This window comes from Electrophorus electricus, chromosome 5, assembly GCF_041902795.1.
Source record: "Electrophorus electricus isolate QZ-2024a chromosome 5, ASM4190279v1, whole genome shotgun sequence".
In the NCBI taxonomy this organism is placed as follows: Eukaryota; Metazoa; Chordata; class Actinopteri; order Gymnotiformes; family Gymnotidae; genus Electrophorus; species Electrophorus electricus.
In genome coordinates, this window is record NC_137501.1 from 6,503,791 (window position 1) to 6,530,116 (window position 26,326).

The 26,326-nt window shown below is 40.7% G+C and overlaps 4 protein-coding genes across 8 annotated transcripts; 2 read left to right on the plus strand and 2 right to left on the minus strand.

Moving 5' to 3' along the window:
* Positions 1-1,759: 1,759 nt before the first annotated feature.
* tor2a (torsin family 2, member A) lies at positions 1,760-5,189 on the minus strand. Its single transcript, XM_027002856.3, has 5 exons — positions 4,682-5,189; positions 3,727-3,992; positions 3,315-3,490; positions 3,103-3,230; positions 1,760-2,877 (listed from the first exon to the last, which is right to left on the minus strand). The coding sequence occupies exons 1-5, from the start codon at positions 4,905-4,907 to the stop codon at positions 2,633-2,635; spliced, it is 1,041 nt and encodes a 346-aa protein (XP_026858657.2). The 5' UTR covers positions 4,908-5,189; the 3' UTR covers positions 1,760-2,632.
* Positions 5,190-5,419: 230 nt separating this feature from the next.
* sh2d3cb (SH2 domain containing 3Cb) lies at positions 5,420-11,334 on the minus strand. The gene is made up of 11 exons (XM_035529805.2): positions 11,195-11,334; positions 9,984-10,023; positions 9,029-9,157; positions 8,287-8,726; positions 8,059-8,135; positions 7,449-7,939; positions 6,953-7,068; positions 6,658-6,829; positions 6,410-6,521; positions 6,066-6,272; positions 5,420-5,923 (listed from the first exon to the last, which is right to left on the minus strand). The coding sequence occupies exons 2-11, from the start codon at positions 10,008-10,010 to the stop codon at positions 5,754-5,756; spliced, it is 1,941 nt and encodes a 646-aa protein (XP_035385698.2). The 5' UTR covers positions 10,011-10,023; positions 11,195-11,334; the 3' UTR covers positions 5,420-5,753.
* Positions 11,335-12,313: 979 nt separating this feature from the next.
* Positions 12,314-16,781, plus strand: cfap157 (cilia and flagella associated protein 157). Of its 2 annotated transcripts, XM_081714001.1 has the most exons (10): positions 12,314-12,535; positions 12,953-13,224; positions 13,632-13,785; positions 14,047-14,314; positions 14,452-14,582; positions 14,709-14,859; positions 14,953-15,131; positions 15,290-15,451; positions 15,548-15,643; positions 16,648-16,781. In XM_081714001.1, exons 1-9 carry the CDS (start codon positions 12,378-12,380, stop codon positions 15,627-15,629), a joined length of 1,557 nt encoding a protein of 518 aa, XP_081570127.1. In that variant the 5' UTR covers positions 12,314-12,377; the 3' UTR covers positions 15,630-15,643; positions 16,648-16,781. The 2 variants fall into 2 exon arrangements, with proteins under 2 accessions (XP_081570127.1, XP_026858705.2); XM_027002904.3 differs by lacking the exon at positions 16,648-16,781 and having other exon boundaries at positions 12,315-12,535; positions 15,548-15,850.
* Positions 16,782-16,787: 6 nt separating this feature from the next.
* LOC113572941 (spermatid perinuclear RNA-binding protein-like) lies at positions 16,788-26,050 on the plus strand. Of its 4 annotated transcripts, none has more exons than XM_027002913.3 (17): positions 16,788-16,918; positions 17,707-17,842; positions 18,281-18,483; positions 18,718-18,877; positions 19,448-19,592; positions 20,680-20,774; positions 21,091-21,186; positions 21,637-21,748; positions 21,831-21,928; positions 22,035-22,140; positions 22,256-22,333; positions 22,444-22,559; positions 23,016-23,150; positions 23,592-23,732; positions 23,832-23,937; positions 24,086-24,130; positions 25,219-26,050. In XM_027002913.3, the coding sequence occupies exons 2-17, from the start codon at positions 17,825-17,827 to the stop codon at positions 25,317-25,319; spliced, it is 1,755 nt and encodes a 584-aa protein (XP_026858714.2). In that variant the 5' UTR covers positions 16,788-16,918; positions 17,707-17,824; the 3' UTR covers positions 25,320-26,050. The 4 variants fall into 4 exon arrangements, with proteins under 4 accessions (XP_026858714.2, XP_026858715.2, XP_081570125.1 ...); XM_027002914.3 differs by having other exon boundaries at positions 22,450-22,559; XM_081713999.1 differs by lacking the exon at positions 25,219-26,050 and adding an exon at positions 24,736-25,197.
* Positions 26,051-26,326: the final 276 nt, after the last annotated feature.

The following is a 26,326-nucleotide window of genomic DNA, read 5'->3' on the forward strand; positions in this document are numbered from 1 at the left end:
ATTTTAGGCTGAGGGAAGAGGCACCCGTTTTGACAGTCGTTTTCTCCCATGTCCTTGAGAGGCCCATGTCCCCTACTGACCACATAGAGGCCAAGGGCATGTAGACTGCCCCCTCCAGCTCCCTCCTCACATTCCCTCCTCCCTTCACCCTTTGTTCACCTGTTGTCCTGGAGACTCCACCACCACAAAGACCACTCATTGTTGTGATGAGAATAGAGATGAAATAGCATACAATCTCCCAGTGATTGCACAAGAGACTGATATAGAGGATACATTTTAATGTAAGACTAAGCGAATATTAGTGTTGAGAGATGGGCTTAAACTTCACATTCTATATCTGATTGGGCAAAAATGTTTCAGCTTGGAATAAATAGTCTGACAGCAGCCTAATAACAAAAGTACACAAAACATTTGGTACATACATGGGAGAAATTGGACATCAATAGTTGTCTTGCATCATTGCAGTACACTTTTGTACTTTAGTGGAGCTTTGACCAGGGGGAAGCAAAAGTTGGCTTCGCCGACCGTCCCGAATGACTGCACCCCAAAAGGATTTCCCTCTTTGTGGTGATTGTCCCTCGTCCCCGGCCCACACATGGCCTTCTCCAGCCCCTCTTCCAACCCTCCAGCCGGCCGCTGGCTCTCCCCTGACCTCGGCCACGCACATGAAAGCCCCATCAGGGCTGTGACTAGCCACATTTACAAGTGAAAGGGAGCCAATAATGGAGCGGTTAGGGAGAAAATGAGGAGACAGAGGGGAGCTCACAGATGTTGGGAAGGGAGGGGATTGCAGGCCATTGTCGCTGCGGGGAGGTGGTGAGGTGCCTTTTCTCAACCTGATTCGGGATGGAAGGGAGACTTGTCCGAATGGAAGGGCCAGAGGCCGAGCGAGGACAGCCGTCCTGGAGAGCGTGTGAACTGGGGCACGGAGGTCAAGCTTGAGAGCAGAGGTGAAAAAGGGGATCACCCTGGCCAACATTTTGCAAAGGCATTGCAACATTAGAAAATCCTTCCTTAAATGCTACCCATAGGTGAAAGGGCACTGAGAGTGAGGTGTTTCTCTTCAGTCTCTCTATGCACATAAAGACGAGGACTGATGAAGTCGTCAAAGTGGGTATTATACAAGGGCTTTGTGTTCAGGTGTAACAGAGAGTAAAGATGACTTGTAAGAACTTTATCCTCCACTGAAAAATCTTTGTTTGGCTCGTCTATATAATATAATATAATATATATATATATATATATATATATATATATAAACAACCAAAAAACCTTCCAAGTCTACCCCCCTGAGCATGACTGTTCTTCTTCTAGGAACACTCCATCTGATACCTCTTCATTTCCTGTTGAAAAACAGCTAATTTCCTGTGAGAGAAGGCAAATGGAGAAATCTAGCAGAATTTTCCCATGAATAAGATGGGTTCATATTCAACAATATCAGACCTTCTGTCTGTGTTCCTTATTCATTAAATGCCAAATCAAAAAACTGATTATCAAGAAACTGCCAGATCAAGTTAAACTGATCAAGAAGCATTGTGTTGAGAGGATTTCAGAAGATGACAAAGAGACTTTACATATCAAGCATCTTACAGCTGTTCTAGGACCAGTGGGATACATACTCCATATATGTAGAGCAAATCTGACTCAGTTCCTAGTTGAGATTTGTTTTCGCACACATTTGCTAAAGGCAAACAATCACATATGATCTGAACAGATGAAAGGAGACTTTTGAAGACTGAAAAACTCAAAGTCCTCACAATTGACAATGAAATGGGTCTTTTAATTTATTTCAGGCAAATAATTCCCTTCTTCACTTCATGTCATGCAGCCATCACCCCAGCTGAATACTCTGTGGATGGGCTATGCTGCAAGTTTTCAAAATCTGTCTCTGAAAAGAATAATGCATGTAATTTCAAAAGATTTTGAATTTAAAATTGAATGAACCAGATGTGCTTTAACAAAGGCAAGCTTCCTACACATCAAAACATACATGATATATGAAATAAGATTCCTACACACCTTACAGTTAAATTATACATCAAGAAAAAAAAAGCTCATTCAAAAAAAACAACAACACAAAAAACAAACAAACAACAAACAAACAAACAAACAAAAAACATTTCCTTCAACTGAAGTCTTTGGACTGTCCAAATATGACAATGTTGCCACCTATTGGTAAAGACAGTACTTCATTCCTCAGCTACCTTTTGCACAAAAAATGATTCCCGATTTATAAATTATGTAAACATTCCAAACACACTCAAAGGATCATACTGAGTCAGATAAAATCTTGATGCCACAAAGTTGCTTACGCCTTTCTGACTTAATCTCCCATGCTGATGAAAACGCTCCATGTGCTCCAAACCTGTGCAGTAATTTAGGACATACGGAGCAACTCTGGACACCCTGCTTGTTTCCTGGAGGTGGACCTTGCCAGCAAGGTCTCAGCCTGTATCTGTATAAGGATACAAAGATCCCCTCTCAACAGTAAACTCAGCTTTTAAGGCAGAGCTCCAAGTGTGATTTTTAGTCTGGTTCACACATTACATCAGTTACTGTCAGCCCTGCTGACTAGCAGAGAGGAACCTCGGCCCGACGCTCATGTGTACCCACAGATATTGTGCCCCAGTCCTCAGAGGAAAAGATTGACTTTGGCAGGTACTAGTTTGCACCCGGTGCTTGAGAAGTGTTGGCCAACCTGTGGCATGTATGACATGGCGCCCCCTACTGCTGTGGCCACATCTCTGCGCTGGCACACACCCCGCTGGCACAGCTCCCGCTGGGCACAACGTTCCACGTGGCGCCGTAGCAAGGGCAGGAAGGGCACAAAATGAGCTATTCGCTTTTCTGAAATGATTTTGGAATTGTAGAATCCGCCTGGGAAACAAAGTTCATGTACAAGGTTTTTAATTGGTCTGGACAAAACTGATAGACATCAGATCTTGCCTCTGAAAGCAATGTCTACTGCAAAAATCATGACTTCTGGCCAGGATACATTAGTCATAAACATGATTTTAACAGACTACAATATAATGTTATTTTACACAGTTACGCGCAAAACTGCAAACTTTGAAAGAAAGGTTTAGCATGTCAGACACTTACTATTCTTATTGTTGTACACAGCATCAGCAATAGCCTCCTCCAGCTCCTCTGGCTGGATTTCCTCTCGGTCTCGTTCTGCCTGTCGGCTCTCCAGTGCCACTTTATTAATGACTTCTTTACCTACAGTGCTACAACAACAAAGTATTACATGAATATCATATCATATATGAACATGTAATAAGCTGAAGTGAACACTGCTCAATTAGACATACCTGATAAAAACATAAATGGCCTTGCGGTAGTTGGTCTGGAAAACAACATGTGAAGGTCCAAGGAATGGTTCAAGCACATCAATCACTCCTGGAGGCATCTTCTCCATCTCATCAAAGATAAAAATTGAGCGAGCACAGGCTGTAAGGTTACCCAGCACCCAGCGCTTCAGTTCTGACTGTGTACAAGAGAAACAGGCATATATGCTGTAAAATGCAACAGATTGTAAAACCATCTTCACCAGCTGTACCACCTCAGAGCATTTTCAAAGCTTCAACACCAATGTACTTAAGGGTGAGTAATTACTCATTTGTTACTAATTATCATGTCTCTAATAGCTTGGTTCTCTGTTTCTGCAGACATCCTGGGGAAAGTATTACAGCAAAAAATATGATAAAAAAAAAGATACCATACCCTATATTGCCTCACTCGGTCAGCTAAGGGAAAGTGCAGCGTGGGAACATACTGATGGATGTATGTGCTTCCCATGGCTGTTCCATACAGGTAGCGGCCCAGCATTGTGCTGACCATACTTTTACCAGTCCCTGATGCTCCATGGAATGACAACACCAATGGTCTGTCTGGGTTCTCGTTCTGCAGGAACCTCGCTACTGACTCTGAGACTATATCTTGTGCCAGATGTTGCCCATATACATTTTTATAAAGGTCCCACTCCAGACCTTCGTAAGGAGGAAAAAACACAGTTGAATTGGGACATAAGCAATAACTTAACTAACATAAGCATTAAGTTAACTACCACTTATCTAGGTAACTAACAAAACAACAGACTGTGAACTTTGTCTTGATATTGCTAACATTTAGTCAACGTTAAACCATAAATCAATTTAACGTAGACTATAAAATCTACTAGTTAGCTAGCTAGCTAGCTACTTAATGGGAGTGACTGTGGCCGGCATTCCAGCTAGCTAGCTAGCTAATGTTAGCCATTAAGTTATTTATTTAGCCATTATGTTAAAGATACTAAGCTAGATAATTCGCCTACCAATTGCTTTATTAGCAATAAAGATTGGTCATACAACTTTAATGCTGGCAACACAGCTAGCCAGCTGGGTAACGTAGGTTAGCTACCCAAGATAGGTAGTTTTTCGAAACGAAAGCGGAAAATTCGGGCAGTTTTGGCCAAATCAAAAATGATCAGCCTTGAAAACTTAACTTTATTTATCATCTACGTCGCCATACCGCAACAGAACCAGCTCGCATAAAACGAGTATCTAAGTATCTAACTCACATAAAACGAGTACCTAAGTATCTAACTAATATTACTGAACACTGTAGCAGCTAACCAGCTAATCTAACTAGCATATAAGATAGCTTGGTGCTAGAAGCCAAAGGTTCATTGTTTTCTTACCCTGTATGTTCGGTTTGAAGTCACAGTCACAACTATCCGATATTGTGCAATATATCGTTTTCATCTCAAAACATTTAACCGTGGACATAAAATAAACCAACAATGACAATAAAATCATAGTTTCTCCCTCAGACCACAGCTCCATATTCAGCTGGATGGCAGAGGTGTAGCAGTCGGTGCTTGATTCAGCCACTAGAGGCACTAGTTGTATTTCTAAAATTAACATTTATTTGCATTTTCAAATAACTGTTAATATTCAAATATTAATGTGTGCGATAACTATTGTTGTCGTAATAGGCATGACGGACAAAAATTAGCGTAATTATTATGATTTTATCCAATTCAGTTAATTAGTAACAAGTTCACGTCATACGACAGGCTACACGGTGGAACTCAACTAGCTACAAAGTCTAAGGTAAGAAGTCACTTGATAAAGTTTCAGAGTAATTTATGCAGAAACCATTACAGAAGGCTCCAGCACGACGCAATGATATTTAATGAACGCGCTTCGCATACCACAGAACACATAATTATTCAACATCGAATGCGTTCTAGTTGTTTTAGCTTGCAATTTGAAAATATTAGCCGTTAAATACCTAGGCTCTGATGAGTCCTATAGCTTTGCCAACTTGGGAACATGACAGCATAAATGCTAAGGATAAATAAATCTTATCCATTGTTAATATTGTTTAATAATTCTTGTATAGTAATAAAAATACAATAAAGCACAAATGGGAAGTCAGTCTAGAAATGGTTTAATCTGAGAAGTTCAGGGAAAAGTTCTGACACCCCAAAATAGTTAATATAAAATAATATAGTTTCTAATAATATAGGTGTAATTTACAAAGACATTTATTACTGATTTTTTAATAGGAGCAAACCAAACTAAATGTTAATCATTTAGAAATATTTTTAGCTACACTATTTACAAATTCTTAATTTAGACTTGTTCAGCCCTGTTGTTCAGTAAGTTGCATATTATCTTCCCTAAGTCATTTAAACAGAATGACATCAAAAAGAGGAAATAAATATATGGTTTGGAGTCAGAAATGTAGAATGATATTTCCCTAAGTTATTGTGCTGACTGAGGAGGTTCCAGCCTGTTGGACAGAGCTGTTAGCACTTTGTCAAACTTCTCGTAGCGCTCTTCTCGGCTCTTCTCTGCTCCCTGGCTGCCCCACAGAAGTCGCATTTGGAACTCTGTCAAGAAAACTTCTAGAATGTCTGGGTGCTCCTGGAATCCTGTAGGCAGTAGACATTTATTCCTATTGAGCTTATTTATATGTTATGAACACAAAGAAAAAAAACATGAGACAGTATCACATGCTGAATTGAAATAAATGTAAAATCATTTGAAAAAAAAAAGGATTGAAACACCTCATACCTTGTAGCTTTGCCTTTGCATTGGAGCAGAAGGTGTCCCCATGGGATGCAATGGAACGTGCAGTATCTAAATGCCACAGTACAGAGTCCATCCCTGTGTCAAGACTTTCCCATGACTCAGACCCTTCAAGAGTGACTGCAGTCTTCTCCAGTAGGACCAGCAGAGGGAGCATATGAGGAATAGTTGTCTCCAAAAGATTGCAGACCTCTTCAAATAAAATATCAAGAGAGTGACTGAGTGGAAGTAGCAATGATCACAGAAGTGATACTAAATGACAAAATGGCAGATACTGGTATACTTTTTTATGTTTATGCTTTAGACTGATTTAAAAAGTGTCAGCATACCCTTTCCATCATTCATTCTCTTCAAAGAGGGCCTGAGGGTTTTCTCATACAGGACAGCGCTTTCTGTGTATTTCTGGCGTAAAACCATCCACGTCTTCTGCAACCGAGCAATCTAGATGAGGGGGAGTGTGGTTGAAGAATTGTTTGAGAATATCTAGAACATTACATTAAAGCCATGTTCACTGATATATTATCCTACTGAGTTATGACTCTTCTCCCTGCACCTAACTTGTTAGGTTTTACTGTACCTGTGGTAGTTCCAAGACTCTCATAACTGCAGCAAAGCCGTACATGTTGGCCAGGTTACTCTTCAGCTCAAAAGCCAGAGAGATAGCTCTGTGCAATAGGGCCCCCCTTTCATCCACACTACCTGTGCAACCCAACATCTCTACCGCCAGCATGATGGACATGGTGTGGAACCTGGGGGAAGGAAAAACTGCCTATAAGGTCCTGTTTCTTGTGTTATAAGAGGTGTCGTAAAGTGCTATAAAGGAAGCAGACAGAAGCAGTATGCTATCTGGTAAAGAGTGTGACTAAAGACACCTTTCTAGCAGGTCTTGTCTGAGATGATGTCCATGAGGGAGAGTAAGTAACTCCATTCCAGAACTCACTCCCATTCCTCGTGTTCTCTCATTGGGTATGTCAAATATTTGAGAAACCTGTGAATAAAAAGATTTGAAAAGCCTAGTATGTGTAAATATATACGCAAACATTTCGATCTCCAAATCTGTTCCAAAGCTATTTCCATATCCATTTGCTCTATCCTTTTACAAACAAACAAACAAACAAACAAACAAAAAACTTAATTTTTTTTTGGGATTAAATGAAAATTAACTTATATGAGAAAATACAGATAGCAGACAACAGACAAGGATTTTTGTATTATTGTATGTTATTGTGTTTTGCCATACATTGTGGGTTAACAAAGAACACCCAGTTTTCCCTAATTGCTATTTTTAGTAAGATTATATGCATAGTACCCCCACAGATCTTTATATAAAGACAACTGAATTTCCCTCATAATAATAATGAGTCCTACCATGCAGTCGACTTTTGTGATGTGCATGGCAATTGCCTTTGTATCAGCATCTGTTAGCACTTTCTTAACTCTCTTCAGCACTCCTGTCTCTAGGGGTTTGTTCTCTGTGGGCAGCAGGGGTGACTGGTACATGCTGGGTCTGAAACTAGAGGCTGTTTCAACTACGAGAGGCATTAAATAATCCTCATTGTCCTCCCCCATTAGGCCGGTCACAGTTTGGTTCTCTTGTCCACTGTGGGGAGGCTCTATGTGACTATGGCTCAGTGGTGAGATGGCTGGGTTGGACAGTAGGGTGCTGGACTCTGCTGTAGTACTGTGATCGGACTGTTTCATGGTAGGCCAGATGTTGAGTGTAGGCTCCAAACAAATCACTGCACTATTTGCTGTGGCAGAGGGATACAGCTGTGTTTCACTGGGTCTTTCCAGAACGGGTGATGATGGGACCACAACAAACTTCCTGTTGCATGATGAACTCCTTCTACGTCTGCAGACTACAAATAAAGGTCATACTTTGCAGTTTGCATTATGCTGAATTCAACACAAGGATTTTAATTGTTTAACGTGTTTTGTACAGTGCAACCTGATATGCAGACAAAATAACAGCTCTTACGTGTGTTCAGTGGAGTGGTCGATGAAGTCAGTACAACTTGCTGTTCGAGGTTTCCAACAAAGCTCTTGATTGCCTCCCTGTGGTAAGATGGTGAAAGAACACTACAAAATCACGCAAACCTTTGTGCTTATTCAAATAGCAAAAGTTGTAACATTTTAAAAACTGAAACCAACCAAAAACCGTTGTTAGTCAATATATAACTGAGGAACATATTAAGGTTAATCTCACCTCTCAGGATTAATTAGCTCTATTTCCAGAGCCTCTGTTACAGCAATGCTACCTCTTTTCTTCAGGTTTACCTTCCCGTGCACAGGTGAGTTCAGTGGAGTCCTCTCTGGACTAGCTTGAGCCTGGCCAAACATTGTCTCCAGGTAATGCACTGGCAGAGTCCTGTTTACTGGGGTATAGATATGTGCCCCACTTTGCTTGGTTAGGGGAGTCGGATTGCCCACATAGAAATGGACCAAGGTCGGAATGGAGTCAAATGCTTCTCCCTCCAGAATATACTGTGCCCGTACATATGTATCACTGGATCTTAGGAGAACTTTGCTGATTAAGAAGTGGAGAACCTGCTGATTCCAGCGGCAGGTTAAGACATAGTCTCCTAAACTGGTAAGAGAATCCCGAATCAGGAAATCCCCATCCTGTAGCACCAGAGAGTCTGATACCTGTGGTGTGGGAAACACAGTCAGTGGCTTAGGTCTCCACATGTCCTTCCATTCAATCACAGTAGGAGGGCATGTTTCTGAACATCCTGGTCTATTACCTTTATTCTTGGAACAAGGATTCTCCAAAATGCCTAAAAGGTGTGTCTAAGATAATACTTAAACTGGCCAGAAACATTCCTCGTTTGAATTTATTTTGGGAGCAATGAGTTAACCATTCAGGATGGCATGATTCATTGCTTTAGCACAGATACAGCTGTGATAAAGACTAAGCAATTTGATTCCAGTCTAATGGTCTCACTCACCTCCCAAGGTATGCGGCCATGGTACCAGCCATGACTTTGTAAATTGCTGTTGCTGAGTCTCAGCTCTTCTTCCAGCTCTTTCCTCAATTTCTCCGCTGGTGCATCCAACAGGCATGTCTCTTTTGAAAACTTCCAAAAGCAGAAAAAAGAAGGATCCCGTCTTGAAATCGCTGCCATCATTTTTCCACAAGAAACAAGCAACATCTGTACATGTTTCTGCTCTCCGACACAAAGCTACCCATCCCATGGGACAGTTTTCACATTAAAAATCTACAGTTTTAGCCAGTTGTTATGGTGACATCATTGTGTTACAATGCTTAATTGGATAATATATCACAGAAGTAGGTTAGCTTGACATCATTATAAGGACACGTGCAAGGACCACAAAAGAGGAATGAATGCAAGCCCCATGCTTTAAACCAAAGAAGTGCATATTTATTAATGTTTATTCACAACTGTGAACTTGATTTGTGAGAATTTAGGTTGTGGGATCATATCCTAAAAGCTGATGAAGCATTATGTGTTTTGACATAGTACAAAGACAACAACAACAAGAAAGCTACAACAATTAGTGTTCCAATAAGACGAAGGCACCAAAAATAAAAGTATCTCCCTTTTTGTTACAATAAAGTAAGCAGTCCCACTGAGAACGGTTGGTTGCCTATAGAAACCCAGGCTGACTGCTTGCATTCTGAAGACACTGGCAGTTGGCCAAGCCCTTTTGTGTCACCCATCTTAATTCAATTAGAGCTTTACTGCCCAGTGCTTAGATTCTTCCCTGTGCCTGGGATTCTCTGAAAGAATTTCAGTATAACAAATACAGGAAAAAACAACACATTTAAAACTGAAATTTACATTCCTTGAGTCTTATGAGCTCGACATTTTATCTCAGAAGCCTGAAAACTGAACGTCAGACCTCATCAAAGCTTTCTATGAGAAAAATAATAAAGCTCACCATCACATATTCGCCTCCATTTTCCATGGACTCTGAATAACTATAAATGGAAAAATCCCATAATTAGATTTTAATATACAATGCAGATTAATACCACACATTGTCATAAGTTAATAATAAAAAAAAAATGTTATTATAAACATTATGTATTGAGTCTTGCACATGCAAAGGACTATGTGCAGCCTTGTGAATGTACTGTACAGTGTGTGTGCATGCCAGGCTGTAAGACAGGAAATGAACAGAGGGACAAACTGTGCTGCTCTTTCCCAGGACCACTTGGATCCTCCGTGCATCAGGGGGTGGCGTTACGCAACCCAGCACATTTATAGTTTGGGCCAGTAATGTTAGGCACAGAAACAGACATATGTGACACCACCCAGTTACAGCCATGATCTTTCCCAAGCACAACTTTTTTTTTTGCTCTTGGACAAATAATAATAATAATAATAATAATAATAATAATAATAATACTTTCTTACTAGGACACTGGCTCAACAATTTAGATTTTTTATAGAGCTTAGAACTAAATCAGCATATCTTGTTTTTATAGATGAAGAATGTATTTGATTTATGGCATTGAAAAAAAAATATAGATGTGTTTTACATTATATATACTCAGTCCTTCAATAAATACATGAGCAATCAAAGCCTGACATGACATGCCAGGATGAAAAAAAAATTACAGCAATATCCTGTTACTGACTGAATTATATTTGTCCTCAAGTCGGTCATAGGCAAAAGCATGTATACAAGTTGTATAATTAAACTAACAGGTTGGACTTTTCAACAAGGCCTTCCTTCAAAATAAAACAAACAAAAACAAAAACAAACAAACAAACAAACAAAAAACCCGGAAACCACATAGGCACGCAGAAAACTTTAAGTCAATATGAAAATGTTTTGGCAAAAATGGGATTAACGTCTAGTATCAAATGCAAAGGTTCTGCTTACTGCTCACTGTATAATTTAACAACATCTGCACCGATTCTGTCCAAAGATTCGGTGCACAACAAGTTTTAAGATCCACGGTTACATTATGTTCAGATTTCTCGCCTCATGCCCTCTGTCGTCTACAAGATCTGAATATTCCTTAATCTACTCATTCTCTGACGGCAGAGATAACTTAAGAAACCGTACGTTTTGTTGCGTAGCAAATATTATGATAACCTAAGTAATCATGTGATTACAACGTTTAGATTTCAGGAGCTTACCTTAAGGATTTATCTAAAACACCAATCCACTAATAAGATTCCATGCCAATAACTCCATGGTTAAGAGAACCCGCAGTTTGGTGTTGTCAAAGTTGACACTTGCGCAATATACTTAAATTCGCAGATGAAGACGCACTTTCTCAGCGCCGACAGGGGGCGGGGTTAACACTACGCGATAACAGTGCACTTGTTTTAGTACGCTGTTATTGTGGGTTTTCTTTAACAGTTACAAAATTTTACATTATCAGCCAATAACTGTACTTGAACAGCAAAAACTCAGTTTAAATGTGCCAGAACAACTACGAAGCTGCGTGTATTGACAGTCGGATTTTTGAATGCAGAAAATGAATGGCTTTTTGATGCATAGTTTGCCTCAAAAGTCCTGCTTGTCACAAGTCCATTGTCATTTCGATGATGATCTGAGTGTGTGTGTGTGTGTGAGAGAGAGAGAGAGAAATCCCCTTATGCGTGTTGCCTAAGTAGTCACAATTAAAATGTTTACAAAATGTGAAAACAAAAACCGTGAATCTTTCCCTTTTGGGGAGAACATGTTTAGCTTGTACAGGACATATAAGCGATATACTAGATACAGTCTAAATGTTAAGTTCGCAGAAGAACGTAATGATCACTTTTTTTTTTTTTTTAAACGGCCTAGTTTATACTCTAAGCCGTTCTTGGCACCATGAGGCAATAACACAGAGGAAATGGAACATTTCTTGCATATTTTTCGCATGACAGAACTGTTAAATAGAACCTTTAGCTAACGTACAGCGTGGTCTTTGTCCAGGCTAGTCATGAAGCAGAAAAGAGTCTATAGGTCTCCAGAATACCATTCATAGTTCTCTTGTTCTCTCTCTTGCTTCGACTAACCATAACAGTGCCTCTGTCAGAGACCAGTTGAATGTAGTGGTATTTGTAGCACAGACAGGAAAGTTGAAAAACATAATAAAATCTCAATAAATGTTATTTTATGTTGATTTACATGCCTCATCTAAGGAACATAACTCATAATATAACTATAAAAGTAATAATACAACACTGGGTTGTAAATCTGTAGGCTGCTTCCAGTTCGTTCTATTGCGCGGACGTCACGTCCTTGGAAACACTAAGAAACCTCGGCATTTGTTCTGTTGCTTAGCTTCCCCAAACTTTACTAGTCGGAGATCGTGCTAGCTCGCTAGCTATGCCCCCTAAAAAGAATGGAAAGAAGGGTGTAGACAAGCCAACCAAGAAAGAAGGCATGGGATCTGGAGAAAAAGGCGTTCCTGATGATGAGTTATCCGAGGAAGGCAAAGAATTTTACCGGGCTCAAATACGAGACTTGGAAGAGCGACTAGAAAAGTGAGAAACCTGTTGCCAAATGTTACTCCGCGTATAAACTACAGCCTATTCTTGTCGGTGGTTGCAATTTAGACCGAGAATATTTAAAATAACGTAGCCCAGTGTGATACAGATGTCATGTTTTTCATAATAACACAGGAATTTAGATTTACCTGGCAAGTTGAAGTAGTTAGAAGACTAAAGTTTCAACATCTGTAAGGTTTGTTTGACTTTTGAATGGTCAAGCTGTATTTTAAACTTGTCAGCATCATGACAGTGCTCATATGGAAGTCAAAATGAAACCAGTACTCTAAGATCATAGAATATTGTAAATGATTAACCAGACATTATACTTCGCCCCTATAAAACAGCAAAATCATTCTATGACACAGGAAACAATTATACTGTCTCAACCTATCTTAATTCTTCTGAATCCAGATATCAACAGAAATGTGACGAGCTGGAAGTTCGGGAGAAAGATTTTTCCACCAGCTACAACATTGTAGAGAGAGAGAAGAAGGACATAGTGCTCTATCTGAAACGCTCCTTGACCCAAAAAGAGGAAGAGTTCACTGATCTGTCAAATAAGCTTCAGGCATTACAAGTAGCCAAAGATGCCGAGAAGGAGTCGTTTGAGATGCAGCTGAGCATTCTTCGCCATGAGCTTCAGGAGAATAAAGACAAGCTCACTTCAGAGAATATGGCCCTAGGTAAAAAACACTGAACCATCATGCAGTCTGAGTCTGGCAATTCTTGGTCCCACTTCAAATAAATGCTAAAATTGCTGCTGGATAATGACTGGTGCCTTCTTATCTTTGGGGGCAATTTCATAAAGGGGGCTTTCCTAAAATTCAACAAATAACTTAAGGCAAAAGTCAAGAGTGTATAATAGGAGAAGAGTTATGAAGAGAATGTACATTTCTCACTTTTGGTTTAGGTTATTCCGCTTTCTAAGAGATGCTGCTCTATGTAATACCCCCTTGCTTTTAGTTAGTGCTGTTAATTAGCTAGCAAATAATTTTAACATTAGTGTAACTTTACTGTAGTGGGATACAATGTTTGATCTTACTGAAGTCAATGGGCTCACTCAGGCCTAACTCTTGTCTTTTGTTGCCAGCGGGGAAGTTAGCTGCTCTGGAGGAATTCAGTGTGCAGAGAGATGAGCTAATGTCTCTGCTGGTGTCTCTAAAAGAACAGCTGGCACAACAGAAGCAGGAGCACCAAACAACCATCTACAATCTGGAGAGGAAGGCCATCCTGGACAATGACAGGTTGCTGTGGCCATGTTCATAATGAAATGATACATTCGTAAATGAATATCCAACCCATGTGGGCTCAACTTTTCAGTGCTAGGCAAAAGCTTCTTTTGGGTCCTCACAAGCAGGTATTCCTCAGGATATAGGTCTAGAGAGGAGCCCTTACTGTCAGCCTCCAGCACTCCTTCATGGACAGTTTGCATTCAGGCATCCCAAGAAATGACTGAGTCCTTAGGGATTAGAAGTGTGATGTATGTCATGTTTCCCCTTGTACAGACTGAAGAAAGAGATGCAGCAGCATGTGGCTGCTGTAGCTGCCGAATTCCGCCGAGTCTCGGACCGGAAGATGCCAGAGACGACCATGAGAGCCATCCACGAGAACGTGTGGGTGACAGCCCAGCTCAGGCAGCTGACTGACAAACAAAAAGAGATGCTGGAAGAGAACGATGCCCTGAAGGCCAGAGAGAAGCAGCTCAAAAGAGAAATGGAGATCATGGAGCCCCTGCTGAATGAGATGACCAGGAAGAACCTTGGGAATCAAAAGGTTAGTGACAAAATTCACATTCATTCCTAGTCTAAACCCATATTTACCGGTTATCTTCTGCTTGGGCATGGACAGTACGACAATGCACACAAGGATGTGGGAATTTATATTCAGGCCTTCTCTTCTCTTCCTGGAAGGTGGTGCAGCAGCTGACGGAGAAGTGCAAGCAGATGATTGCGGAGGTTGAGAACTGTAATAGGCGTAAAGAGGCGCACCAGCAGCTGCTGGATACCCACTCTGCTCTTCAGAAAGGCCACGACGCTCTCAGGTTGGTCCATCTTTATAGGGTGCTTTTGGCATCCATCTGAATAGGGAGTCACAGTAATATCAGTATTTTATTACCATTTGAAGGTCATTACTTGAAATGAACTTACTTGTTTGATGATATACTCAGTCAGAAACACAATTCAGTTATGGACGAACTCGACCGAAAGCGAGCTGAAGCTGAGAGACTGCAGAAAGAGCTCCAAGAGGAGAAGGCTCAGCGAGGAAGAGTCGAGGCAGTTCTTCAGGAGGCGGCCACTGCTTTAGTGCACGCCTTGAGGGTAATGCTGCACCTGACCAGGCAGCTACACAATGCATAAAACTACTGAACTGAATGAGCAGTGGTTTTAATCACTGAGGTTTGGACGTCACAGGAAGTTCCTAAAGAAGAGGATTCAGAAGCACAGGCCCTTGCCCGGCGAGGTCACATGATGCAGAAGCTTCTGGACATTCTGGACAGTGCCGTGGCTATTGGCAATGGTCCCGCCCCCTCTGACTTCATCCCCACAGCAGACCTCACTCAAAAGCCCACAATAAAGCCACGCATGGAAAGGTACACAGACCCGATGGCGGTTTTTCCACATTTTTCCTGGTAAATTAGGCTTAAACATTCACTGAAAAAAGCAGTAGATGGACACAGTTTGAGAGGTGTTATGTAACATATGTTTTGTGCCATGTCTGCAGTGTCTCCTCATATCTTTCTGTTTAAAGCGTAACACTGGATCTGCTGGCCCCAATGCCAAAGCCTTCCTCACAGCTCTCGCACTTCAAAACCGGAGACCTGGGGCTGGTCCCGCGGCAAACACACACATGCAGCACTGTCCTGTCCAAGACAGGACCTCTCACCAAAGGCACACAGCTTTATCTGCAAAGGTAAATAAAATGTACTAAGTGTTCATGTTAATATATAATAATTCACAAATGCAGCCATAAGAGAAACTATAATGCTCTGTTCTGTTATTTGAACAGGAAACAGCAAAGCCAGAAAAGGACTAAGCCCTTTAAAGCCTTAGCTGAGGGTGAAATGTGTACCTTAAAGCCTGAAGCCTGAACCTTTCAGAAGAGGTAAAACGGCATTGCTTAGATGGCAAAACAAAGGAAGCCCCATCTAGGTCCACAAATGCACAATATTGACTACTCTGTATTAAATTATTTGTGTATTTCACTGTTTAAAGACAATGGGTACCTACTGTAAAGATTACTAAGTGAATTATTTAATTAAGAAAAAACAAAACCCAGGCCCCATTAAATTTTGCTGCTTGTAATAGCACACCACGTTGTGTTTTGATGTTTTGTCAGTAGATGGCAGCATGGTGTCTTATAAGTACATTTTGTTTTTTAAAGTGCAAATTGGTGATGAACTTTGCATTGAAACATGCATTAAAATTCCAACCCAGTCCTACAGATATAGTATATGAATACTATATTGGCAATGTATGTTACTGTAAGCGGCCATAAGAAAAGAATTCTAAAACATGCAAACACACATACAGACATACACACATCCTGTCCAATGCTTAATTTGCATTATGTTTTTTTGTTTTGTTTTTGATAACCATGCTGCATTATCTTCATTCTAAGTCCGTAATTGCCATTATCCATTTGAAATGTAAATGGTATAGTCCATAAAGTCCATAAAGATAACATTCAGAGGAAAGCACAGTTTGAACAAGCTATTAGGAATGATGTAACATATTTGTTCTAGTATACTTCCCTAACTTTAAAATAATGGATATGGATACGTTCTTCTCAAACTTAAATTCGATATAAGACCCTTTTGGAAAGTCATCAAAAATGCATGATCCAGGCTATATTTGGTAGGCCATTACGTTTCCCTTGTCATCAGCTTTTATACAAAGCGTGGAGGCTGTTCTGTGGCTGTATAGGTATGTTCTGCACTGGGTAGCAGACTTAAAAGGCAGAGAAAATGCCCGATTAAAATAGCCCGGTATTTTTATTCCCTAGCCCAACCATGAAAGGTAAATTTAGGTATTTTGCCAAGCTAAATACCACTCTTAAAACCCAAATACCCGACAGCTGAAAACGTTTATTTTATCATCACTTTTTAGCACAAGAATTTGAGGCTCACACCATATGAAGTTGTCGGCTCCGACTTCAACTGGATATCAAGTGCTGCTGCAAAGATCGCACTTGCTGCGGTAGCCCATACGCCTGCGCCAGTATTGTCGTCTTCTTCAACTGTGAGGGAGCGCAATACCAAGCAGCCCACTGCACCAGTCTGCGATAATGTAGCATATTTATTACATGTTTCGCTTGGTCACCTGCGCCGATAAAGAGACATTTTCAGCTTTTGCGCATTTATTCCTTTGTACTAAACCGGTAAGTGTTTAGCAGACCTAAATGTATGACACAGACCTTCCGTATGCGGCCACGGGTTAACGGTAGTTCGGTAGCGATTTGCAAAACCTGGCTAGTCGACTTGCCAACTCCTAATTATTGTGAGTCAACGCTGCAGCATTCCGTGAAAGCGCGTGATTTATAAATCAAACAACCACCACTTTACGTTTTTAAACTTGCTCCGGTCATATCAATGTACGCCTCTTGACCACAGGAAAAAATGTGTGGTTTGTTGAATAACCCAACATTTGCCCGTGTACGCTGGAGTTTGTCCGTGTCGAACGTCAACTACAGCAGCTAGAGATGGCTGGTTAGGAGCGTTAGCTCGAGCAGATACACTAGGAACAAACGTATCTAGCTAAATGATGCTTCCAAATCCATTAGGGCAGTGTAATTACGAATTGAACTTTTTACTTGTACATTTAACAGAAATACTTTTGTATTTTTTTGGAGAAAATACAGCAAAGGCTGTTTGTTATAGTACAGGATAACGTAAGCTTTTCTGACATTATGATAAGCAATTTGATCTCACCTTGCCTCCTTTTTAAGCGTGAACTGTTGACATATTTTGTGACTATGAGCCATAGTCGTTTATTAACTGTAGCTACGAAAAACCTTAGTACGTCAAGCCTTAATTGAGAGTTGATTATCTCAGACAATTCACCAGTCTCAGTATAGATCTACGAACTTTGTGCCATATTGTGTGTGTGGGGGGTGATGTTCTGCATGAAGTGTTTTATTCCTAATTACTGCGAGTTCGATTTTTCCAGTTCTCTAAATGGATCAAAAGTGCATGAGGAAGTTTTGAAGTGGAGGTGAACAGTTGATAAATGAAGACTGGATCAACTGTATTGTGGTACAGACCTGATCGCCACTGTCTAATTTGCAATGGAAGAGACCTCTGATGTAAGCTGTTGTGTACATCTGCTGTTTAATGCACACATATGCACATATGTTTCAAGTTTCAAGTTTGGTTTATTTGTCACATACATAGTCATACACAGTACAACACGCAGTGAAATGGTGGAGAGTGCTCTGTCCAAACTGAGGAAGAGAACCAGGGGTGCATAGAGAAAAAAAAATATATACAGATAAATATATATATTCTATGTATGTACAAAATATATTAATAATGTATGTACAATATATATGTATATTATGATTATATACACAATGTACAATGTATATGGTTGAGTATATATGTACACAATCTACAGAATGTACAGATCCATTGTATAGTACCATGAAATATGCTTTCATTCATTAAGAGACCTTCATGTCTCATTAAATTGCATAATATTGTGCCTGTGCCACATGATCTGTGTGTTACTGTATTTCCTTTAGAATTCTCCTGGATCGTTGGCTAGCGATGACCGTTATATGTTGGCGAAACACACAGCTGTCTACCCATCAGCTGAAGAGCTGGAGGCTGTCCAATCCCTGGTGTCAGTTGTGGAGGGCGGACTTAAGCATGTGTCTGACTGGCTAAGTAATTCCGCCAAAGCCAGTTCCGTTATACCTGCAGACCCTGCAGAACCCAGCCCAAAGTAAGTTCTTCAGGCTGTCTTACACACACATTTCAATCATGTGTATCCAGTCCTTATTTGATCACAAGGCTGTAAATTTACAGTTTTTCACAATAATCCTCCAGAAGGTTTGCCAAGTTATATGTACTCAGCGATCAGAAATGTCTTTGGATAACATCAGATGTGATCAGTTTTCTTGGACTGGATATAGCTGCACTGTTGGTTGTCCATGTGGTGCCAATGGCATTTGTGCAGGTGTGGTGGGCCACTGGTTGGTGTGGTACGTGTTGGATCAGTGTCCAAGGGCCTCCTCATCAAGGGGATGATGGACTTGGAGCTGGTGTTGCTGTGTCGAGAGAAGCCCACCAGAAAGCTGCTTCTAACCATCTGTACCAACCTGCCCCTACAGCTGCAGGTTGGATAACGTTATGTAGAACATTTCTGATTAGGTGTTCATGGGCTTTTGGCTGCTTTAAAGCTAGACTGAAACTGAAGTGTGGTATGGCCCCTCTCAAAATAGCCTACATGTCTGAAATGCTCCAGTAATGATTTTCACAGTCAGTGCTGAAGGAAGCTGCTCCAAAAATGTAATTAACTAAGTTATCAGCTACTCTTCACTGGAAGTAGTTAAACTATAGCAAAATGAGCTTATTACAAACTTACCAGCTCATTTAAACTAGGCAAATTTAACAGATGGTAACTTTGCTATCTGCAATACTTTATTTTATCCCATTTTAGAAGCTAAAGCCACAAGCCATTTAGTATTAAGTTTAAAAAGCTTAAACTGATAGCTAAGCTACTTGTATTAACTCACCAACAAGGTTTACTTCATAATATATTATGTTACATAGTGCTGTTCATTGTATAACCAATGCATATTTAAAGAATGTGCAGGTGGTAGAGGTAACATTGGAACTTTGGCACATGAGATTGTTGCGTGTCCATGTGCTACATGTGGTGGCGTCTTCTCTTTCTCCCTTTGCAGAAACTGACGGAGGACAGACACACGGTGCAGCCATGCATTCCAGAGGCAGCTATTCTCGTATTCAAAAGCAGCAGACCTGATGTGCTTCTCAGGGTCACTCTCACCTCAATGCAGATGAAAAACAAGGAGCCAGAGAAAGGCCAAGGTAACAGCCACGGAGTTGGCGCATCATGAACGGGCCTCTTTTCTGAGGTTGCAATAAGGACCGCATGCAGTGTTGCACTTTGAAACCATCATTCGGTGGTTTCTCCCTGCTCACGAATACATAAAGTGTTTTTGGTGCCTTTAACCTTTTTTTTCTAGTCAACCAAGGAATGGAAGTTCACACTGCTTCTGGATAAGTCACCTCAACATCCGAGCCCATTGTTGGCGCCTTGCCCGTTGCTACCGGATTCTTGCTTGCTTTGCTACAGCAGCTGGTGTGTGTAGGGGTTGTGTGGAATCCGGGCCCCTCTGCTGTCCTAGTCTCCCTTCTCTATCCTTCTCTGTGCTTGGAATTTCTAAAACAAAGGAAATCGAAAGTTGCAGTGTGATATTTTATTTTCTCTCGCTGTTGAATTCCCCATCATTTTGCCTATAATAGCTTTTTGTTTGTGAATGTTGCACACATGCTATAAGGGTATCTTTATATATTTCTGGAGGGCAGTGTTAATACATTTGGTCTGTACTGCCATGTTATGATGGTCACTGTAACAAATACCCCGGCACCTTCAGCACGCGTCTCTAATGATCACACCGTCAGGCTGGTTAGAATGTTGGTTTTCTCAGGAGAGCTTCCTGGGATGACAAACATCTGACCAACATGACAAAAAATACTAGCATGGAGCTTAACAGCAACAACAGAAAAGGGAAAGGTCAAATCTCTGTGCTTCCAGCAGTGCTATAGACGCTTGGTTGGATGAACCATATGCTGATTGAGGTGCACTGCGCTCTCGCGTCTGGCCCTGGCTCATGCTAGTATTTTTAGTTCTTCCCCATTTTAACACGTTTGGTCTGCTCACTGCCCAAACCGCTGATCTGCATCTTGAGTTGGTAAAAATAACATCCTAATGTTCCCATGAGGCTTTTTTTTAAATTTAACTGGCTTGAAATAATCTATTCACTTCCTTTTAACTCAGTCAGATCAGTGGGGTCCTAACTGTAGTGTTCTACTTTTCTGCCAGCATGTTCTGACAGAAAAGCTCATGGCAAATCTGTTGTCTGTGTCTGTCCTGTTCTGTTCTTCTCACCAGTGGAAAACACAAAAGTGAAAGATCCATCTGATCTGCTGGACCCGCAGAGATGCCTGCTTGCACTGGCCTCTCTGCGACATGCCAAATGGTTCCAGGTCGGCCATCAGTTTGCACAATTTGTTATTTTTGACACAGGCAAATAAAGTTTAGAACCCATTCACAGCTTGGAACAATTTGATATTAGATTTGAAGAAATAGGCACATCACTGGGCTGCAAAATTTGACAACTTTCATCTCTCCTCTGAATGACCCAAAATGACTAAGGCACTCATCGCTGAAACACTCTTTATTGTTTCTCTAGCCTTCATCTTCTCTTCCTGCTTGTGAACTGCATGTCCTCCAACTTTGGAATAAGGTTTTTGCTTGATAACTGTAAATCTTTCCACTGAGGTGTTGGTCTGGCTTCTTCAGGTCAGGGTAAGCGGTAAGAAGTCCTGTCTCATAGTTCTGCGAATTCTCAGGGATATATGCAACAAAAGGCCAGCCTGGGAACCTCTCAAAGGATGGGTAAGTCATGGGAGCTGCACTGTTATATTCTCTGGACAGTTATGGCTGCGATGCTTTCAAGAATTTTCTCACGATACTTATCAAGTTAATGCAGTGGATAAATAAAGCTACATGATATTGTAAGAAAATTTAAAAAAATACAAGTTTGACACTTTGTTAATGTTGTGCAAAGGTCTTGTAACTAGAAAGGAAATGGGTTATGCAGAATATATTCTTATACTCTTATAATTAGCTCATGGTTCAGTCTTAAGGAGTCACAACAAAGACCTTGGAACTATTGCTGCAGATTATGAAAAAATGAGCTACTCGAGTTGGTTTTCCCTGGTTTTCAGTTTCTCTTGAGTTATTCCTTACTTTGTGGCGTGGGTATTAAGACCTTCGTTTTTGCCTCAGAGGAGCTCTTTCATGTATCATCATTGGTGCTACACTATGCATTCTGTCTCCTGCCAGCCACTTGAGCTGATTTGCGAGAAAGCCATCGCCACAAGTTACAGGCCGGTGGGTCCGAGCGAGGCTCTCCGAAGGGTCTTGGGGTGCATTTCATCAGGCATCTTGCTTCCAGGTAAGTGCTATCAGGCTAACACAAGATCATTAGTAAGCTAAGAATTGTGTCTTGCAGGTATTGCAGTTTCTTCTGTTTTCAGGTGGTCCTGGACTGCATGATCCGTGTGAAAAAGAGCAGAAGGACACTTTGACGGCCATGATGAACGATCAAGCAGAGCTTCTTACCCAGACCGCACAGGTTGTAAATCTCTTGTTCTGGAAAACATGCTATGTGGAAAAATTGAATGTAAATGTGGTAGGTAAAGTCAGCAAATAACTGTAACCGAATATAATGTACTTTTTAGCATGCGTTAAGGCTAGTTGCTTTTGGCCAGATTCACAAGTTCCTACAGATGGATCGTCTTTCTCCACCTAAATCCCTAATGGAGCCAAAATCAGCAGATGGAGAAGGTTGGTGTATTTATTTATTTATTTATTTATTTATTTATTTATTTATTTATTTATTTATTTTTATTGATATGTGTGGTTTATAGAACTTATTTCTATTTGAAAATGTGGGTTGTAGCAGGGACATCTCAGAAAAGACACTGGGAGGAGGAGACGCTAGAAGAATCCAGAAGCAAGAAGATTAAAGTTATCAACAGTATGCATATCTTTATTATCCCTTGCCTTTTTAATGAGCCTTCACTACTTATATAGATAACAGTTTAATCTATTCATATAACATCTACATGATAATAATAACGTTTGGAGTCTCAGGTACTAATGTTGGCTCAGTGACTGCTGAGGACAAATCGGATTGTTTGGACAAGGGGCAGGCTCTGTCCACAAGCTCTACTAATAACTCTACAAATAGCCCTTCTACCAAGGTAACAGAGATTCGCTAATGTTAACTTTCATAAGTTCTTAAATTTCACTTTCAGCAAGTTAGCATGGCCAGTGTGCAATATTTGCCTTCAAATGACCTCTGGCCATATCCAGAACAGTTTACGTAAGTAGTTTAGTCAAAATGATTACTGGTTTCACATACTCCTACTTTCTGTTCTGTTCATGTTTGGCATCTCTGGTAAACTGTCTCCCTCTTCGAGCTGCACAACAGCAGGAACAATAATTAGGATGTGTTATAAACCCGAATAGCTAATGAGTTAACTAATCGTTAAATTGAACAATTTAGACCATTGAGCTGTGTATATAATCTAGCATAAACGCTTAATCAGGAAACGCGGAATCTTAGGACTTCATGAACATTGTACACACTTGGACAAGTATATAACATTTTACATTAATGGTTTATATTCGTATTTATAGTATTATTGGGTTTTCAGGTTAAGAGTCAGGGTCCTGTCCTTACAGCCAGGGGTAAAAACCCAGTAATGGAACTGAATGAGAGAAGGAGAGGTCTGTCGTATGACCTCATCACAGAGAATGGTGAGAGCCAACAGAGGCGCTTCATCATCGAGGTACAATGATTCTCCACACCCCACATTTCTCCACAAACCTATCTCTAAATGCAGTATATCCGGAATGAAACTTCTAACAAAAGGTTCTAATGTTATCAGACTTTGGTGTACATTGAATGAAAGGTTTTCTCAGCTGAATACTGATTTGAAAGGCTGTATCCTGTAACTCTATGGTTTAGCACATTGGGATCTGACACACTATCTGGGCATTTTCACTGCATCTCCAATGCTAATGCACAGAATACCATTTAAAAACAAGAGACCAAATGAGACCATAACATCTATATTCTCCATATGTGGTGGGCATGGCTTGCTTATATTTGACACTCTGAGGGGTATTTAATTTTCTGACCGAGTGTTCAAATGAATGCATGATCGTATGTACAATGAGCCACCTGCTCTGAGGTGCTGCACTTTACGCCTGCTGTCTTCCTGTGGCAGGTGGAAGTGGATGGACAGAGGTTCCGAGGATGCGGACCTAGTAAAAAGGTCGCAAAGGCAAACGCAGCTCTGGCAGCGATAGAAAGGCTCTTCTCAGCAAACAGTGCTACCAGCAACAAAAGGAAAAGGCCCTACATGAAGGTAACTGACCCAGCATATATGGGTCCTACCCCCTATCCAAGCACTCTTCAAAATGTAGCATGTTGTAAACATTACATGTGCATCTGTGTTCACTGTTAGGTGAATCCAACCACAGCAAATGGGTTTTCTAGAGGGAAGAGAAGTGTGACAATACCAAGGCCACTAGTTCCCCTTCTACCTACTACTCCTGCTTACTTTAGTCCAGGTAAAGCTCTTCAGTACCTTTGTGTCAAACAGCCTAGAACCAATATAGGTTCCCTGTATTTGTATGCATTGAAGATGAATTTTGATGTATAATAAAAATAATTTGAAATTTATGTACATATATTTTGTGTGTGCCCACACACTTGCAGGCTATGCCCCTTATGGTTATGGTCCAGTAGTGCCACCACCATACGGTATGCATCACATCTATTCATCTTATAGTGTGTTCATTACTCATTTGGGCAGATAATTCCTTTTTTGCCCTCTTGCCCAGACTGAGGTGAATTCATCAGTACCATATTCCTTCTTGTTTTCTCCCCTCTCTGATTGGTTTACTTTGTTTGGCACAAAATGGAATTGAATAGGAAACAATAGAAAGCAACGTTTAACAAAGCTGATGGAGTGTCCCCTACGATCTCGCCTTTAAAGTCTATAAATTTATAGAGTTTATAAAGTGATCTATAGAGCTTACAATTTTAGAATACTGCAAAGTAAAAACAACCAAGAGTTGTTAATAACAATTGGGCAAAATTAGGCATTCCCGTTGACTTCATCATTACGCTATGCTAAAACTACGATCTCCTATTCAATATCTTTAAATTGCATGCAGAGAGGTATAGATGGAGAATGACGAAAAGAAAATATCGGTAAATTCACTAGAGTCCAGTGAAAAATGTCCCAAAATGCTGAACCATCATTTCTTAATCCTTAAGTCACTCTTGTATTTTTATTTGCTCATCATAATTCTCCATTTTCTACATGCAGCCTTTTTCTAAGGCTTTGTTTCTTTTTTTTTTAGGGGATAGACTTCTACCCTGCATGTTCTCCATTCGACCCCTCCCCCTCCCTCTCTACTTCCCTTGTCCTCGCTATACATTATAAGGGTAAAAGACAGACAGACAGACAGACTGTGATTTAATTTTTTTGGCTGTTGGCTGTTCCCCTGGCTGTGTGCTGGTGTGCACTGTAAACAGTTGCACTGTTTCAAAGGAAAGAATAAAATGTTTATTTTTCCAAGTCTTGGTTCATGACTAGGTTCTTTTGCACTACACAAGGGCTCCATTTAAACAATATGAGCTAGAGAGGTTGAGTTTGTCTTGCAGTGTAGATCAGGTATTTTGTACCACTCAGTATTTGTAATGTAAGCTTTATTATTAGTTACACACATAGCATCCACCCGGCATCCTCTTCCTCATCCGTGCAGTATGTGTCTCATGCCATCTCCTGAACTCTAACCCTCAGACATGCGTCTTACCTGTTTCCCGCCATGTCTCTCTTCTAGGTGGTCTGTACTTTGACAGTGCCCTTTGCCCTCCGCAGACCATCGCTCCAGTTTTTCTTCACCTTGGCCCGCAAGACTTCTGTTCCGATTTTTACGTTTAACGTTCCGTCTGGTCTGGCCCATAGGGCTGGGTGTGGGTGTGGGTGTCGGCTCGGGGTGGCACACGCTCTGACCAAGCCGGACATCTCTTTTACTTCTGGTTGATGATGCTGGTGCTCAGAAAACTCTCACCATAGAGTTCGTCATCTGTCAAGCTCAAGAGTGCACATTTGCCATCAGGAAATGAGGAGAAATAAAGGAGGTTTTCAATCTCCCTGAATTTACGTGTTCCTTTGCAAACAGATGTACCTACCGAAATAGATGCACAGTAAGCAATATATCAGGACTCCTGTTAGCAATAATCATGTGCAATGGTGGTTAAAAAAAGGGGACAATATTCCCTAATGCTGCTGGCATTGGAGGCGGCAAGTGAATGTATATTTGTATATTTGTATTCAGAATGTTTTAGAATCATACTGTATTTATACCAGGAACAGATGCTAGTAAATAGACCAGGGATGAGGACAGTGTAATTTGTTGGCATATTCCTCCATACTGCTACACATAGATGAACCGACACCATACTATAAGCTAAAGTTATTGTAAAAGAAAACCGCTATACACATATTACAGCATTTTTATGATAACCTTACACATTTGTTTTCCTATGATGTTGAAATAATAGGAATACAAGTTATGTAATGTGCATTGGTGTATGTTGCTATTTATGCACCTGTAACTGACTATATGATGACGATTATTTAATGCAATTAAATTTTCAGCCTCCGCATTAGTTTTGGCATTTGTTCTGATTTAATCTTGCCTCGAGTTTGCCCTAGTGTGGCTGTGTCAGGTGCTTTTAGGAGGTTAGCAGTACCTCTTCCCCTCACTGAAAGATCTGGAGCCAATGGCAGACTCATGTTGTTTGAAGGGTGGTGGTGACAAAATAAAAAGGGGGCCCCCCCACCAGCCTGCAAAAGCTATGATGCATCGTGCATGCTGAAATGGCCACACCTGTATCTAAGCAGGGGTTGAGAGGTAAATTCAAAATCTTCAAAATGATTTGGCA